At 40.5% G+C, this 18,374-nt stretch overlaps 1 protein-coding gene across 1 annotated transcript in view; it reads right to left on the bottom strand.

The window, feature by feature from the left end:
* Window positions 1–18,374, bottom strand: part of CFAP58 (cilia and flagella associated protein 58) — a 95,660-nt gene that overhangs the window by 60,166 nt on the left and 17,120 nt on the right. The window contains exons 8-9 of the mRNA XM_028513683.2: window positions 15,373–15,455; window positions 10,732–10,923 (exon numbers count right to left, since the gene is read on the bottom strand). Of these exons, the coding sequence (XP_028369484.1) occupies window positions 10,732–10,923; window positions 15,373–15,455 (275 nt within the window). The remainder of the gene's footprint in view (window positions 1–10,731; window positions 10,924–15,372; window positions 15,456–18,374) is intronic.

Below are 18,374 nucleotides of genomic sequence, written 5' to 3'. Positions count from 1 at the left end.
CTCTCCGAGGCCTGGATTGTATTCATTTTCATTGCAGAAGGCATGGGTCATATTAATAGAATACTACATAGCAGAGAAAAAGAAGGAATTCCTACCTCTTGTGACAGCATGGATGGAGCAGGAGACTATTATGCTAAGTGAAGTAAGCCAATTGGTAAGAGACAAATACCACGTGATCTCACTTAAAGGTAGAATCTAATGAACAAAATAAACTAATGAGCAAAATAGAACCAGAGGAACAGAATCATGGAACAGACTGACAGCTAGCTATAAGAAGGGAGGAGGAAGGTGGGGATTGCTTCAAAGAAGGTGAAGGAATTAGTCAAAAAACATACACGAAGGACCCATGGACATGGGCAATGGTGGAGGAATGACTATGGAAGTGGGGGTGGGCCTGGGTGGAGGGGGACAAAGAGAGGGGGAAAATGGGGACAACTGTGATAGCATAAACAAAAAAAAAGAAATGCCAATCAATATTATCCCAAAGAATACAAAGTGTATAAATAGCACTTTTTCTAAATTTACCAAAAATATATTTTAAAGCCTGAGAATTATCCGATTCTTAAAAATTTGAAGAAGCTCAATTTTGTATCAATTAGGCCCTCAGTGCAATGTTGGAGCTAATTTTCTCTCAACTTTTTTGGTAGCACCCACAGTTATTGATCTTCCCACATTTTCTACTTCTTCTTGAGTCAAACCTTAATATATACATACATTTTTGAGAGAATAAGATTTATCTATTTCAACCAATTTTTTAAATCTATGCAACTAGAGTTGTACAACATATTTTTGTTTCTACTGTTTTATTATTATTTTCCATCACCACTTTGTGTGGAAAGAAAATGGCCCAAGGTAAGACTATATACAGATATAGATGTATTCTCAACACTGAGATGTGGTGAATGGCATGAAGGTTGGTCTGGGGTGTGGAATGAACAAAATTAGAAGAGCTGAGACGAGGAGGTCTAGACAAGAAGCATGTGGATAGATCTGAAATGAAAAGAAATACCTTTTCTTCTTCATCATTTCTTTGATCTATATCTTTAGATTCACAATGAGATACCACTTCACACCAGTCAGAATGGCCATCATAAACAAATCAACAAACAACAAGTGCTGGCAAGGTTGTGGAGAAAAGAGAACCCTAGTGCACTGTTGGTGGGAATGCAGACTGGTGCAGCCACTGTGGAAAACAATATGGAATTTCCTCAAAAATCTAAAAATGGAACTGCCTTTTGACCGAGTGACTCCACTGCTAGGATTATACCCTAGGAATCCTGAAACACCAATTCAAAAGAACCTGTACACCCCAATGTTCATAGCAGCACAATTTACAATAGCCAAGTACTGGAAGCAGCCTAAGTGCCCATCAGTAAATGAGTGGATCAAAAAACTATGCTACATTTACACAGTGGAATTCAATGCAGCACAAAGAAAGAAGGAGCTCCTACCCTTTGTGACAGCAGGATGAAACTGAAGAGCATTATGCTAAGTGAAATAAGCCAGGCAGTGAAAGACAAATACCATACGATCTAACCTATAAGTGGAACCTAAACAACAAAGCAAACAAGCAAGCAAAATAGAACCAGAGACATGGAAATAAAGACCAAACTGACAGTGACCAGAGAGGAGTGGGGAGGGGAGAGTGGGGAGAAAAAAAGGGAAGGGTCAACTCAAGGAACAAGTATATAAAGGACCCATGGACAAGACAAGAGGGGGTGCAGAGGATTGAATGTGGGATGGGGCATGGGCAGGGCAGGAGAGAGCAGTGGGGAGAAAATGAAGACAACTATAATTGAACAACAATAAAAATATGTTTAAATTAGTAGCGGGTGGCCTTTCAACATTACCACCAGTAGTGACTAAAACGGAATAAATGCAAAACCCGAATAAGGTATCTGTGATTGGATCTGTTACTTTATTTTTTTTTTAAAGGAAGATGCTCTCTTGGCCTATAATGTAATCTTTTTATAAATATGATCACCTTTTTCGGGGTTGTTGAAGTGAATAGATGGAAGACACTTTGAACAACAGGATCGGCATTCAGAATATCAAGCAGCACAACAGAGAAAAGAAAAAGAGCCTTCTTCAATCACTCTGAGAGACGTCGTAACAAGCACAATCCTTTGCACAGACAGAATAATGCTCCAGAGAAAGGATGCAGTCAAGAGCATTCCTTTTCTGGGCATCCAACCAACAGGATCCATCTCTCTGCAGTACAATGCACAAAATCACAATCTCGCTTCTGCCTTCTTGAAGCTGGAAGTAGTAGGAACCCAACATGACGTCAAGAAGATCAAAGGCATTTAAGTTAAATGACAATAGGTGGGGGGGAAGTATTGATACTAAGGAAAAAGACAATTTACAAAGCCATTTAGTTCTACGTGTTGGGAACCAATTTGTTTTGATGGAAATCATTCAAAGCAATGTCACACAGAAGTTCCAGTCCTGAAAATTCACAAAATGTGTGGGGTGTTACTTCACTACTTAGGAGCAAAACTTTTAGTCAGCGAAATGTCACCCATTAAAAACGGTTTATCAGAGAATGTGGGATGCCAGCAGTGGGGCTGGAGATTAATTAATTGATTACATTTTAGATACCTCAAACCAACTCATGAGATAAATCACACCCAAATATAGAAAGTTTTATTACAGCCAGGGAGTTGGATCTCCCAGTATTTGTAGGCCTGCTTCAGAGGAGTCCAGAAAATGCTTATGGTGCACTATCCGGGTACAGTCCCAGTTTATAACCTGCTCCTTCTACCTTTTCTTTTTCTGTTAAAACAACCTGCCAATAGAAATAAGACTGAGATAAAAATCAATAACACATTATGGAAAGCTGCAGCGTAGTCAAAACATTATATAGATGAAGGCAGGGCAAGAAAGTAGGTCACTGAATTTGGAACCCTTTAACTTGCATTTGATGAAATATCAGTGCAATAATCTCAAATAAGTTTTTCTGACTCAGTGTCAATGGTTTGAATGCTGACAACGCCTTTACCTTCATAATGAAACTGAAAAACTCGCTCTCTGAAAAAAAGGACCTATGTGCCCAGACATGTGAAATTTTAAGTCTTAATTTTCTTGCTTTCTTGTTTTAGCCTCTATATTAAATGTGTAGCAGCATATCCATGTGTCTGTCATTTAATAATATATTGTATTACTTATATTATATTATATTTATTATATTTATTATCTTATGTAATGATGGATATAATCATGCAATGGCTACCTTGAGAGAGCACTTATGAGGATCTGAGTGAAAAAAAATGCATATTTGTACCAGTATATAGGCACCTAGCATATCACAATTTAATCATTTCATAAATGCTAATAGATTATCATGATAGATTAGCATTATGTCATATTGCTTTATCAGGACTTAACAAATCAGTTTGATTTTTCTATGGATCCTATTCTGTTCTGCAGGAAAATAGTGATCCATAACATACTTCTTTTATTATAATACAAAAAGCTTATAGTTTGTGTGCGTCCCCTTGAAGTTCCTCTCCAGGGTTCTAGCCTATTAAAGATGCTCTGTATAAAACTTCAAATAAATATCAAAGAAACCGGAGCTTCATTTCATTATGAACTGTCTATTCAGTGAACAATATTTCTTTGATCTTTTTCTTTCCTCACTTACTTCCAAGCCCTTGAAAGCACATTACTATTCATTTCTCGGAACTGCGGTCTAGAAGAGTTTTGCCTGACACTCTTTAGGCAAATAAGCAGAGAGCTGAGAAGCCTGTGAGCAGGGATGCATTGTGAATGACTGCTTTTGGGCATGAAAATGTCTGGGGGGCAAAGCCCGGAAGTTTAATATTTAGCATGAATAAAGAGGGGTCCTAAAGGGAGCCGAGTACGTGATGTGCAAAATGCTCCTTGGACTTAATAATTAACTACAAATGGCTTTACCTAGAATTTGTAACAGCTCAGAAAAAGAGTAAATATGGTGGACCACAACTTGTAATGCCATACCCCGTGCCTCCAGCTTATCTGAATGGTAAAATTTAGAGTGCAGGAGAGAAAAAACCATAAGGATAATAAAGTGCTGAAACACTCTAATAGATTAGTTTATGGTTCCACAAATATTCACTCCCTTTCCTTGCCCCCATCCTCTCTGTGGAAGGAGTCTATTTGCCCTTGCTGTTGAGGCTGGGCCTAGACATGTGACTTGCCAGAGCCAATGGGATGTCAGAGAACGTTAGGCAGATAGAGTGCCATAAAATGTCCTTGTATGGTTAGATTTGTCCTTCGCATTCCTTCCTTTCTCCATGAGAATACCATGCATCCTGGAGGATGAGAAACATGTAGAGCAAAACTAGACCCAGCCCCCTGCCCTGGGTCAAGCCCAGGCAAGCCCAGCCTAGATCCCCTGACCACCAGCCAACTGCAGGTGTGTCAGTGAGAAATAAGTGCTTATGTTTGCCTGCCAGTGAGATCTGATGGCTGTTTATCAAGCAACAATATTATAACAGATGTCTACTGAGACAAACGCGTAAGAAAAGGTTTGGGATTCTGAGCCATCCAATTCTGGCTCAGGAGATCTTCTTTCTTGTGTGCAAGTGCTGAGTCTGATTAATAAAATGTAATGTAGGGCTTTCAGCCTCTTACATTTCACCTTTTATCTCTATAAAGAAAAACACAGAAGGCAAATTCTGATACTGTTTTTTGTGGCTCAGAAAAAAAAAAAGAGACTTTTCCAGAAGCCACGCACACCTAAAATTGCCAAGGAAAATTCAGATAACATTGTCCATTGTGACATGTTTCAAATGAATTTAAAGGGAGGGCAGACCATAGTGATGCACATATTATTGAAGAATTTACTATAGACACCTAAAAGTAAGTCTTTGACTAGTTAATTCAGACATCTAATTAGGCTTCCATTCATTCTTTCAAAAAATATTTGTGTGCATACCTATTTAGTGAACAAGTAACAAGAGCTCAGAATCGAATGAACCTTGTCCTCAGGGAGCTTGCAAGCAGAGCGAGGCAAATGCAAGTAACAGTAAGTTAACAGGATTTCCTAAACTACCAGTCAGGGGAATCAAGTACAGAGAGGTTATAGGGGTGACTTTTAGTGGGGCTCCTTGGGAAGAGTGGGATTTGATTTGGTCTTTGAATGAAGGGCAAGGTTTTATTAATTTTTTTTCCCTTTGGGGGAACAGGATACTAAAGTAATGCAACATCATTTTAGAAAAATTTAAAAATGTAAAAAGCACAAAATGAAGAAATTAAAACAATATGTATGTACACATACCACCGAGCTATAACCACAATTCATATGTTGGTACATGTCCTTCTACTCCTTCTCCTATGAAAACACAAAGGCAGCTAGGCTTCTGCTTTATCTTCTTGCTTAATTCTCAGACAGTGCTTTTCTTTACCACTGTAGGTAAACTGCACACACACACACACACACACACACACACACTCACACAGCTTTCTTCCAGGGCAAGTCTCTAGGAGATCCTCCTGTCACTGACTACACAGCACTCGCTTCATCTCCAGAAAATATTTTCCCATCACATCTCTAATTTGGGACTCAGTTCCACCAACAGGGACCAACTGTCAATGAGCTGGTTTCTATTTCCTGACTTCTTATCTACTATCTTCTCTTTGATAATTTTCATCTTTCATGTTTTTCCCTTTTGCGCTCCAGGAGAACCACTCAGGTTTGCCCTCCACTGATTCCATCTCCACAGCATCAGTTCTGTTCTTCACTAACTTCAACATGGATTTTAAATCCGCCATTGTTTTCATTTTGTTTGGGTTTTGTTCGTTTGTTTTTTGGTCTCTTTAGGACTGATCTCCTTATCAGTCCTGATCTCCTTATCTTATCCATCTCTTTCATTTTATTTTATCTTTGCTTTACCCTAGAGGTCAAGTCATCTCGGACTTACAACCCAAAGATAGTCACATGTCCTTCTGGGAGCACCCTGCCCTTAACAACAACAACAAAATGTCAAGAATCCATTCTGTAAAGCAGGAATTGGGGACAGAATTCTATTTCTCCTATTTATTATGGCTTTAATTTTCTGTTTTCATAGAATTCTAGATTGTCCTTCAGACCCTTGTCTCTTGCCCACACTGACCCCTTTCTAGGATGTGTGCCCTCACTTCCATCACCACCCTATGCATTCCCCCCTGCACAGTGCAATCTAGGCACCAGGTTGATGCATCAGAGGGTCTGAGGCACAGAGCACAGTGAAGAATTAAAACCAAACGGTGTGGGGCACACCCCTGGGTACTCCCCACTGGTCCCCTCTTCCAGGAGAACCCAACCTACTGCTTTGATGTTAGTGCCGTCTGCTCTCCTCACTCATCCTTTCACATCTCCTCCACATGTCCCTCCTTCCTCCCCTCCCCAAGTTCTTCTACTTTTCTTACTTCCCTTTGATTCACTCTGGTTCCTTGGACCTCACCTTTCAGACCAGTGCAAGGATCAAGGTATTTTACTAAACAAACACTCTTCTTTACATTAGACAAAACCTGACACTAATTTTTGTATATTTATACTCTTTGGAGGAAGCTGAACATTTTCTCAGCATTTTCTTCCATTAGGTCGAGCCTTAGGAAATCAATGAGCATCAGTTGCTTTTCACTTACAAAAATGGCCATTTCAGAGGGTTCAACCTAAGTATCTTTCCACAGAGGAATTTTCAAAGCCAGGCTTTTACCCTGGGGCTTCCCGAGGCCATTCTCCTTCTCTGCTTCAAAGGCATATTTTTTCCATAGGCCCCATTAAGCTGCTTTTTTCTTTATTCATCCTCGAGCAAGGTAGGATTTATTATACCCTAGGAGCAGCTCTATAAGGTATCGCAGGATGGTGATGGAATGCACTTTCAGAACTACAGGTGGAAACACAGTGGTGTGCAGAGCCCTGTCTGGTACCCAACCTCTAGTATTCTTTGATTTAGTGGCATTGGAGGAGTCCCAGCCCCCAATGCCTATTCCTTATCCCTGTGATGTAGCCTATGGAAAACCGTAACTCCGAGTATGCCCCACTTTCAGGGGTGGTGCTCTCCGCCCTACTGCATCCCTAAGCCACCATCTTCAGGATGCACTGGGCAACCACCAGTCCCACACTGCCTTCCCACTCATTCTTTGGGTTCCCCATAATTGCCCACAAAGCTAGACACACACAGTTGACTAGCAGGAAGGGGAGTGACCTGGTCAGCAGAGACACTGAGTCAGGGAAGAGAGGGTGGAGAGTTCTAAAGCATGTTTCCAGCTCTTCACAGGTGGTCTCTTTGCTGAAGTAAATTCAAGGAACCATGGGTTGAGGTCCAGGTAGATCGCAGGTCACCTTTGTGGGCTTTAAAATTCTCATCCATTCTCTCTTCTACTTCAGCATCGGGCTTTATGTCAGCCTTAGTGTTTGATGCTGTTAAAAGTTTTTGTCTATGTCTGTACCTTACTGGCATTTAACAATAAGCTGAGAAGAGCCGCATCCAAATGCCACTTTAAACATACTGCTGGGCTATTTATCAACAAATTTATTTATTTACTTATTTGCTTCTGTATTTATGAAACATTTACTAACATTTACTATGTGCCAAAGGACTATTCTAACTAATAACAATAAATACTGCCTCATTTAACCCTCACAACCACTCCAATCCATTTCCTATACACACAAATGAAACTGGGGTAAAACCCTATATGCCAAGTGAAACAAAAGTAGGTTTACAGTTGTGAGTGTGCAAAACAGTTTACTCTTGTATTATTATTTATTAATTACTGTATTATTGTCCATTCAAATAACTGTGAACCTACTTTTGCTCCACCCTGTATAATTTTGCATTTTGTTTTTATCCGATTCATACTGTGAACATGTTACCCATCTTTAGAAATATTTTTCAAGCATGTGATTTTAATGGTACATATTATTGTACCAAATAAATATAGCACTTATTTTAAAGACTGTTCTTTTATTAAAAATCATTGCTTTCCTTATTTTTCCATAGATTCAGCTTTAAAAGAAGTTGCTGGGCCAAAAGGGCAAACATGGAACAAGGTACGCTCTGGAAGTCAATGGAAATATCAGCTCCATGACGTCCTCCCCAACCCTTGACATTATTCCTCAGCACCCTATAAATAGAATGCACGACAGATAACTTTCCGCTTGTGGAAATGAGGGATAGTTGGGTGTGTATGTGACAGAGGAGGGGGGTAAGGAAAGAGAGACAAAAATATGGAGAGGAGCAAAAAAACGTTTGTGGCCTTCACAGGAAGCCCAGAGATGACACGAGTTGCTATAGCAACTGATATGTGCTGTCAGGGTTAAGAGGGAGAAAAATTATAATTGATCAGTATATTTTAAGGACTTCTGTTTAAATTATTTAGGTGTGACATTATATAATCTTGTGCAGTTAAAACATCAGGAAAGTTGTGAAAAAAGAGTTGCCAGCAAAACTTGGTACTAATATCTCTCCTTCACAAGGAAACAGAGAAAAATATACAATCCCATATTAAAATCAGTGCTAGCATTTTCTCATTCATCATCTATCTATTTGTTTAACAAGCATTCTTTGGTGCCTAATATTTACCAGTATGCTGGAAATTAGAAAATGAGTAAGATAAAGGCCTTGCTCCCAAGAGCTCACTGTACATTAGAAAAAGCAAATGCGCGAATAATTATACTAGAAGATAATAAGTGCCATTCCAAAGGTATAAACAAATCCATAAATTAAGAAGTGACTAGATCTGCCTGGGGATTCAGAGCAGGCTTGATCTTAGAGATGAACATGAGCTGGGTACTGAAGGATGAATAGGAGTTTTCCATGCAGAGAAGGGGAAAAAAGATCTCCCAGGGAGAACAAAGAGCTTGGACTCTGTCTTTTAAGTCAGTGCATACCAACTGTTGTATCTTGCATGGGTGACAGGTATACACAAACATACTGATTCACTCTATTCACCAGATGGCCAGGTGAGGCAGGACCCAGGCAGCTAGCATCCTTAGGTTGGTCCCCTCCAGCCCTGCACAGTCTCATCCACATTCCCACATGCTGCAGGCGTGTTATTGTCTACATGTGCTGTGATGCAAAAAATGTGAGGGAGCACTGCCCCAGGTGGCAGACAGGTAACAAAGATTGGTAAGGCTGGAGTAATTGTAAGAGCACATTAGAATGTTTAACAGTTAGCTCTGATAGTGTAATGGCAGCCAGGAATGGAGAGAGACTGATTATCAGGAAGGAGAAGAGGGAGGCTGCAACAGATCATGAGTTCAGATATATTCAGTGCCTCACCATATAGGCCCCTCCTTTAGGAGGATCATACTCCTACCCAGGGCATATGATCAGGCTTCACCACGTGACTTGCTTTGACCAATGGAATATGAGTGAAGAAGCCCTGTGCCCTTCCCTTGCCGGGAGAATCTCTGAGAGCATCTTAAAGGTCCACTGTTACACTGTTTTCCCTCTGAAGAGGCCAGCACATCCCAGGAGAGTCCGTTGGAGTGAAGAGGGCATGAAGCAGGGCTGCAGCTGACCCTCAAGGGCCATTAATGTGAGCAAAAACAAGACTTTGTTGCTATAAACCCCTGAGGGTTATTTGTTACAAATTTAGCTGACTGATACAGAAGCTAATGGATTAGCACGAGCCAGAGAATATGAACGCCTGAACTGACAACTAGCCCTCTTAGAGTCAGTAAATCAATCACGGGAGTTCCTCAGATGATGAAGTCAGAAGAGAAATGCTGATTTTCAATGGCTCCCAATCGGGGGTATGAGATTCATCTTGGGTTGGACAGATCATATGCCTTGTACTTCTCTAAACTCATAGTCTACAAATATCTGCTCAGCATTTATTTAGCTTAAATGGGAAGAAGACATAAAACTTGTTTCCCACTTTCTTTATGTTTATAACTCAAGTATTTGTTGTGCCCCTTGTCATCTTTGACATTCCACTCCAACAAGCAAAACAAAAGCATGCAAGAGCATCCGGAAACCCTGTAGGATTTACTGCAGATTTCACTGAGGAGATGGAAGAGACGGCTCTGCAATCATAGCAGACAGCACTTTGCTAGGGGCGGGAAAGCTCATTAAGTGAGTCTTTTCTCACAAACTCTCTTCTCAGCCTCATGGCTACAACTTTTCTTCATTCCCCAGCCCCCACCCCTACCCTGAAACCGCTACTCATTGCCATCTGTGAATGCACCAGAAACAATACCAGTCTAACCGCTTACGCTTCATGCAGGCAATGTGCTCAGACAACTCCCTGAGGTCATTCTTGAAGAGCCTGCCTGAGCCTTCTCCCTCGTAAGCAGTTTATGAGACGTGGAGTCTGAAACTTGGCTACACAGTGGAAGGATTTCCGTCGCTGGTGAAGTTTTAGGTTCGCAATATTTTTTAAATAAAAATGCTCTTCGAATGTGTGACACAGTTCGTTGATGCCAGTATTCACTCACCTCTTAACCTGAGGTCCTTTAAAAAGATGGTTTTCTCAGCAGGGCAACAGGGAGGATGGAGAACCCAGGAATGAGAGAAGGGGCTCAGAAAGGGGAGACAGAGGTCGCCAAACACAAGCCTTGCCCGTCTCACTGTTTGGCCCATGATCACCCCCAGGGCAGCTTTTATGCCATCAGCACCATTCCTCTCCCATATTCATGCGAACCACAGGCTGAAATCTGAATAAATCGTCTGTATCACAGTGGGATGATCAGAAATGTGACAATCAGAAGGAACGTTCAGGTGCTCCCTCCTCCCGCATCACCGAGGAGTGCCTTACCTTTCGGGTGAGATCACTGGCTTCAGTGATGTACCGATCTCTCTCCTTTTCCAGTTGGAAGATGATCTTTCTCTGCTTCTGAGCCTCATTTCTGTAGTTCTGGATCTCTTCCTCCAGGTTCCTCTTGGCCTGTTCATGCAGCTTCACCAGTTCTGTCTGTTTCTGGGTCGAACTGATGGCCTTGAGAATATTCTAAAAATAACAACAGCAGAGCAACCTCATTACTCAAAATGTTTGGGGATTTGGGGTTACGTTTACCCCGCCTCAACCCTAAAACAATTAGATGCATTGTTTTTGACATGAGTAAAGACAATCCTATTCTCTATACCTAATGAAGAGCTGCTGTGTTAATTTTGCGCAAGATACTTTAAACACCCCTGAAATGCACTAAGTGACCACAATGTCCCTAGGAAGTAAGCACTATATTGCTCCCAGGAAACAGACTGAGAAGTTACGCTACTTGCCTACAAGTTCATATAACAGAGGAATGGTGGACCAAGATTTGAACCAGGTGCTGGCTGACCCCAAAGTCGACCTCCATTCCAGCTCTAGTCCTTTCCTTGTGAGCTTAGAACAACTAAACTAATCATGTAACAGACTTTGACTACAAAGTAAACTAAAACCAGCTTATTAAAAATGAAGATACCGCCCTGGCTGGCGTAGCTCAGTGGATTGAGCGCGGGCTGAGAACCAAAGTGTCACAGGTTCGATGCCCAGCCAGGGTACATGCCTGGGTTGCAGGCCATAACCCCCAGCAACTGCACATTGATGTTTCTCTCTCTCTCTATCTCCCTCCCTTCCCTCTCTAAAAATAAATAAATAAAATCTTTAAAAAAATTTTTTTAAAAAGCTAATTTATATATAGTTCTGACTTTCCTTTAAAAAAAATGAAGATACCTAGAGTTAACATATAATCCAACAATTTCATTCCTGCTTATGTACCCAAAAGAATCAAAAACAGGTATTCAAACCAAAAAAAACTGCACGTGAATCTTCATAGTAGCACTATTCACAAAAGCCCAACGATGGAAAAAAAACAAATATCCATCCACTGATGAAGAGACCATGGAAATGTGGTATATCCATACAGTGGAATATTATTCAGTTATCAAAAGGAACACAACATGATTGAAGATTGGAAAGAGTATGCTAAGTGAAAGATATCAGACATGAAAGGCCACATAAAGTATGACTCCAGTTCCACAAGTATCCAGAATAGTCAAATCCATAGAAACAGAAAGCAAATTGGTGGTTTCCGGGCTGTGGGAGGAGGGAGGAGTGGGGAGTACCTGCACAACAGGACAAGGGCTCCTTTTGAAACAATGAGAATATTCTGGAACTAGATAGTAGTGAATGTACTAAATGTCACCAATGGTAAATTTTGTCTTATGTGTATTTTAACATAATAAAAAATAATTAGCCCAGTTTTCTTAAATGTATACACCTGTATCTGAACTTTAGAGATTGTGAATAGATTTGGAATGGAACACAGACACTTATATTAAAAAAAAAAAAAAAAAGCCTGCACTGGTGATTTCTGAGGCTGACATGGAAAGACTTGGGCTTGGCCGTGCCAGAAGCCAGGCTGTTTTCTGAAACACTGAGTTGGTAGCACGCAAGTCTGGCAGCCGTGCTCATGTAAGAGAGTCTGCTTCTCCAACCACAGCTGAGTGGACCAAATGACCCTTCCTGGCAACTTTTGAAACAGTGCTCTTCAATTTTTGTAATTCAGTAGAAGATGTAAACTTGGGAACTACTGACAATAGCCGTTTCCTGCCGTGTGGACTGGGAAACAGAGCGAGACAATCTGCCCTGAAAGAGTGGAATAAAGCAGAAACTCAGCCGAGCTCTGGTGGTGAAGAGAGAGGGCTTCTGTGTATCTCAAGAATGCCAGGCCAGGTTCCTACCAGTTCCTGGGTTCCATGAGACACCTCACAGTCCTTCCCCAACCTAACCAACCAATCAGACCTGCAGCCAGGTCTGAAAAGCACTGAAATGGAAGCAGGTAAAATGCACATTAAACCTTGCTTATGGGATGACGAAGAAAACAGAAAAGGTTAACTTGATTTTCAAATATTGAACTAAACATTTGCTCTGTAAAAGACACAGCCACTTCAATAGGACACTGAAAGGACCAAAATATATTAACATCGCTGCCCGTCAAAACTATGTCAGTCATCCAGTCAGTGGAGGTGGCATTTCAAGTCAGTGGGGAAAGAATGTATTATCAGCAAAAGTTCATCGCATACCTGTTACAGGGTGCAGCCAAGAGGGGGGACCCCAAATGGGCATTTTAAAATGGGGTCCAGAACTCAAGGTGTCCAGGAGATTTTGGGATGTCTCCATCCCCCCACCCAGGGTGTGGGTTGGGGGAAGGGACAAATGGAGCAGGGCCATTGAGAGCTGTTTAGCATAGCAAAAGCCTTGCAGCTAAACTTGGGTGTGGTCGTTTGGCATATCTATAGCCTTTGACTGGTTGCATAGATATGTCAAGTAGCTGTGATCAGCTCTAAGCCAGGGGAATGGAAGTAACTTCCCCACCCAGATGTAACGGGGGGGGGGGGGGGCGGGTCCCCTGAGTTACAGCGCCTGCGTGGGAACTCAGAGAGGATTGGCTCCAGGACATGGGGCCACGCCTGCCCAGACTCATGATGGCGGCCCAGTAAAGCTGGAAGGATACGAGTTCTGGCATGTGAAGCCGAGTGTGGGAGGAGTCGGAAATGAGGCTGCAGAAGAAGATTGGCCGCGGGGATTTAAAACCCAGACTTGGCAGCCATTTAGGAAGGAGAACCATGCTGCTTTAGGAGAAAGAGCCATGTGCAGCCAGAGGAGGAGAACCATGCTGCTTTGAGGAGGGGAACCACGCGGCAGCCCTGAGGAGAGAACCACGCGGCCTGGCAGAGTGGGGACCCCCACAGCTTTAGAAGGGGGAACCACCACCTGGTTTTAGCAGAGATCCCAGCGACTCAGCCGAGGGTGCCGGGAATCCAGGGAGGTCTCCCAGTCGAGAGGGAGTACTAACTGGGAAGAACCAGAGGACTGCCTGAGCCATGGACTTCTATTTCCTTTCCTGAGATACGGTACTCTGGGCTGGGCAAAGGGGGAAGGAAGGAAGGACTGTGTCTGTTTGTGGGTGTTTTCAGGGACTTTGGGATTTTGGTGAAGACATTAGGTCACTACTTTAAGTTTGTATAGCATTAAATAAACGTTTCCTTTCCTTTTCACGAATCTCTGGCATTGAGAGATGTCTTTCCTCTGGCGGCGGACATAACGGACCCGGGGCCTTCTTTCAATAATAGTATATCATCCCAGGCCCCCCTTGTTGTGTTCTGTAACATACCTACAGGAGGTGGAGCACTGTGCTAGGTAGGCACTAAGAATGCAATGGCCAGGAAAGGAGAAAAAGTATACCTTGTCCTAAGGGAGGAACTGTCATTAGTCAAATTGAACAAATAAATGTCAAAGTAATGTTGTGCTATGTGTTCTATTGTGACAGAAAACCTATGGGTTCTTTACCACTAAATATAAAATATAAATGGACTAAATATAGTGCATGTTAAAAATAAATTTAAAAATTGAAATCTAATAATATTATCTACATGCACAAATTTATAGAAAAAAAGAAAAAAGTTTCCAGGATTATGCCAAAGAAAAAATCAATGATTTTCCTAAGGAGTGCTTTGCATATAAAGATATTTAATCTACAATTTCCTGAGAGTCAGTAAATAGTCTACTTTAGGCCAAAGAGTAACCTATTCTGTTACCATTCATTCAATTCTGGGGGACCGAAAGAAATAAGGAAGAGAGTGAGCTCTTCATAGGTTGTATCCACGCTGATGAGATAAAGCTGTATTAGCCGGAAGCCGTCAGGTGTTGGTTAGGAAGCAGGCTCCCACTCCACACCTGGCCAATGGATCTCACCTCCCTAATCCTTCAGCAGGAAAGTTTATCCTACACCTTTGAAAGTAATTAATCTCCTACAAACGAGTGACTCTCAATGAAAGGAATCTTCTAGGGACTAGAGGAGGAAAAAGGTGGGTGGGGTCTTGCCTTAAAGGAAGGATCTCCAGGCCTCAAGCTCCTCCAACCCCTCCCTCAGCTTTGGACTGACTACACGGAGCTCAGAAACGAAGTGAAGTAAGAACTGAAACAAAACCCAAACCCTACAACAATCCTGAAACGATGGAGGCAAAGTTAGAGACTTTACATCACCAACCAGCCACCTGATACCTAACACCTCAAAGTTAAAATTTTATTAGCCGTCAGTTGCATTTTCCAGATTAGCAAAAGTTGTAGATTATAGCTATTAAATTCAGAAATTGTAATCAACTTTGGCGATTTGGGATGCCAAAAGCACACCAGCAATAAAAACAGAATCCACAAACCACTCTGAAATAACCTGCTAGTTTACATGATAATTCTCCAAAGTTCCTTTGTGCTCATAGTTGATAACGCAGTTTCAAACCCCAGCCAATGAATGCGGCACTGCAGACAGCTGCTTAGAGGAGAATGGAGCACCATTATTTGTTCTCATCTATTTTTGTTTGCCTCGGAGTTTCCTTTCCCCCCACACAACCTGTTATAGGCAGATATGATAGCACTAAAGGAAGACATTTACCAATGTTACCATAACAAACTCACCTTATTTAACATGTCTCTTTCTCTCATCAGCTCATCCATTGCTTTCTTATTAAGTTCTGCTTGCTTCTTCGAAGCCTCCACCTCTAAATCGCCAAAGAGAAAAATAACAATAAATATGAAGTCAACCTAGAAGACAATCTGCCAAAGCCAAAGCGGTACAAAAGCTGCTTTATAGGTTTATCCGTAGTTATACAACTGCAGTTTATTAGCTGTTACACAACCTTCCTTATACCTGAGATAGGTCTCCCATGTCATAGCAAGCAGATGTAAACTGCAGCGTAGCGTGACTAAGCCACACGCCCAGGGTCTGCAGCCACAGGGTGACAGAGCTCAGACTGGGAGCTCAGATTCTCTGACTCCAGAAAGCTCTTACTCTTTTTAATTCTTTATTATACAAGTAGTTAGAAACACAGAAATTAGAAATAAAAATAAGCAAAAATTTCAAATCAACCGCAATCTATCTAGATTTTGACATATCTCTTTCCAGGTTTTTTCTTATGTAAATTATATGTGTGGATAATTATAAATATATACATTCATATATATGCCAAAAGTAAATCATGTTACACATATTGTTTTATAACTTGCTTTTACAATTAACAAACGTAAAATGAATGCCTCTGTATATTATAAATGTGCATCTACATCAAAATTTTCAATTATGGCATATTTCACTATATGAAAATGTGTAATCTATTTAGCCAATCCCCATTCTGAACATTTAAGTTTCTTCCATTTTATTTATTTTTCTGTAATTATAAGCAACGATCCTGTAAAAGTTCTTGTTCATTTGTTACTCCAGAAGTGGTAGACCTGAATCAAGGGGGATTTTAAAAGAAGACACTTCTCCCCTACTGCCAAATTTCTCTCCAGAAAATTAAGAGCAATTTAATGCCAAATCCAAACTATCATCAGGTATTATCATTCTCTTTGATCTTTGACAAATTGATAGATTATTAACACCAGTATGCCTATATTTAGTTTACTTTTCTTTGATTAGTAGTTGACTACTTTTCATGTTTGATGACCATTCATTTGTATTTCTGTTTTTCAAATTGCCCACACTTCCCTTTTGCCCATTTTGCTCATGAATTGCTTATCCTTTTTCTGGATTTTTAAGAATTCTTGACCTTACGAACTCATTGACAATATTTTGGTCAATTTGCCTTTATATATAGCCTTTGTTACATAAAAAAAAACAGCATTAAAACAGCTTTAAAAAAACAGCATTAAAAAAACAGCTCACTAAATCTCTCGATCTTGGCCTTATGGTTTCTATATTTGGTGTTAATTTTTCCCCCCCAAAAGTAACTTATTGTCATGCTACCATTTTTTAAATAACCAACCCATACTGCACACTTGTATGAAACAATACCTTCATCTTAAATGATAACTTTGGGTCTTTCTGTGGCCTTTCCAATCTTTTCCACTGATCTATTCATTTAGACATCATCACTATACTATTTAATTACTAAAGCTTTATAACACACTTAAACTCCTGGTAAAGCAAATGCTCCCTCATTGCTCTTCCAGAATTCTGTGGCTATTGTCACATGATTATTCTTCGGAAGAACTCTAGAATCAGTTTTCAAGTCCCAGTAATATAACTCAGTGAAATTTTTATGGGAAATATTAAATATATAGATTAATTTAGACAGATTTATATCGTTATTACATTAAGTTTTCTCAACCAGGAACTTGTTATATCTCACCATTTTTCAAGTCTTCCTTTACATTCCTCAATAGAATTCTGTAGCACTTTTAATATATAGGTCTTGCAGATATCTTGGTAACTTTATTCATAGATATTTTATTACGTTAGTTGCTATTGCAAAAGGGAGTTTTCCCATCATATATTCTAACTGATCCTTTGTACAAAAGAAAGCAATTGATATCGATATATTTACTTTATAACCTGCCATCATATTCAACTCTTGTTAGCTCTGGCAGTTTTTCAGTTCATTTCTTGGGATTCATGGTATAAAAACATATGGAGGACCCGTCCTCCTGCACAGCATGTGTGATGCCACTCTTTGATCAGGCAGATGAAAAGGAAGAGGTCTCTGAGAAGAAATAATGGTTAGTGATATCTACAAAATCACAAAGAGTGTGATGACCTCTGTAAATATGATTTCAGGATGAAGAATTGGGTTCGACACTAAATATGTAATTTTTTTTTTCAAAGCTTAGAACAACTGCAAGCAAAATACAGAAATTTAAACATGGGAGTGTTTTGAAAGTCACTATGCCCATTACAAAACAAGGTCTAGGGGTTCCACTGTTCTTCTTAGCTGTCACTGTAAGCGTAAGATTGTAAACTGATGCTAGATTGTGAGCATGCTGAAGGCAGCAACCTCCATGCACCCAATGCATAGCCCAGTGCCTGCACGTAATAGGCACTCAATTTATTGAATGAAAAGAATAAATGGATGGAGAAACTGAAGATAAAAGATTTCCCCCAGGTGTCTTAGAAGAAAAAAAGAGCTGCACTTCTCCAAGTTTACATGACAGACGTTTCTAATAATCTCATCTGGAAATTTAGATTTTACCTACATGTACGTTTTTATGCTTTTACCTATTTTGTCAGTGGTTACAACTCACGGCAGCCCTCAGTGGGTAAATGTAGTGTTCCTGGCTCACACGGTGTGGTCTGGTCAGAATTTAGCCGTCATTCTCTGTCTGCAAGTCCAGAACTTCTACTGACACACCAAATTTAACTAGTATACCCTATTTTCAATTACATTCTTTTCAGAATGAGATGGCAGTCTGTCTTATTACTTATATAATTAGTAATATACCTGGATAACAATAGATGACCTTTACTAAGCACTTACTATGTACCAGACACTTGTTCCCATGTGCCTTGTGTGTATTAGTTCATTGTATCCCCCAACAGCTAAATACGATGGAGGTGGGATCTGAACCTAGGCAGACATGACTCGAGAGTTTGTATCCATAATGATTTTTCTGTGCTATACAGCCTTCTGTAGCACTTAAATTTT

Source organism: Phyllostomus discolor, chromosome 5 (genome assembly GCF_004126475.2).
Source record: "Phyllostomus discolor isolate MPI-MPIP mPhyDis1 chromosome 5, mPhyDis1.pri.v3, whole genome shotgun sequence".
Classification (NCBI taxonomy): domain Eukaryota; kingdom Metazoa; phylum Chordata; class Mammalia; order Chiroptera; family Phyllostomidae; genus Phyllostomus; species Phyllostomus discolor.
The sequence above is the reverse complement of the archived record's forward strand: the minus strand, read 5'-3'. Positions and strand labels throughout refer to the sequence as shown.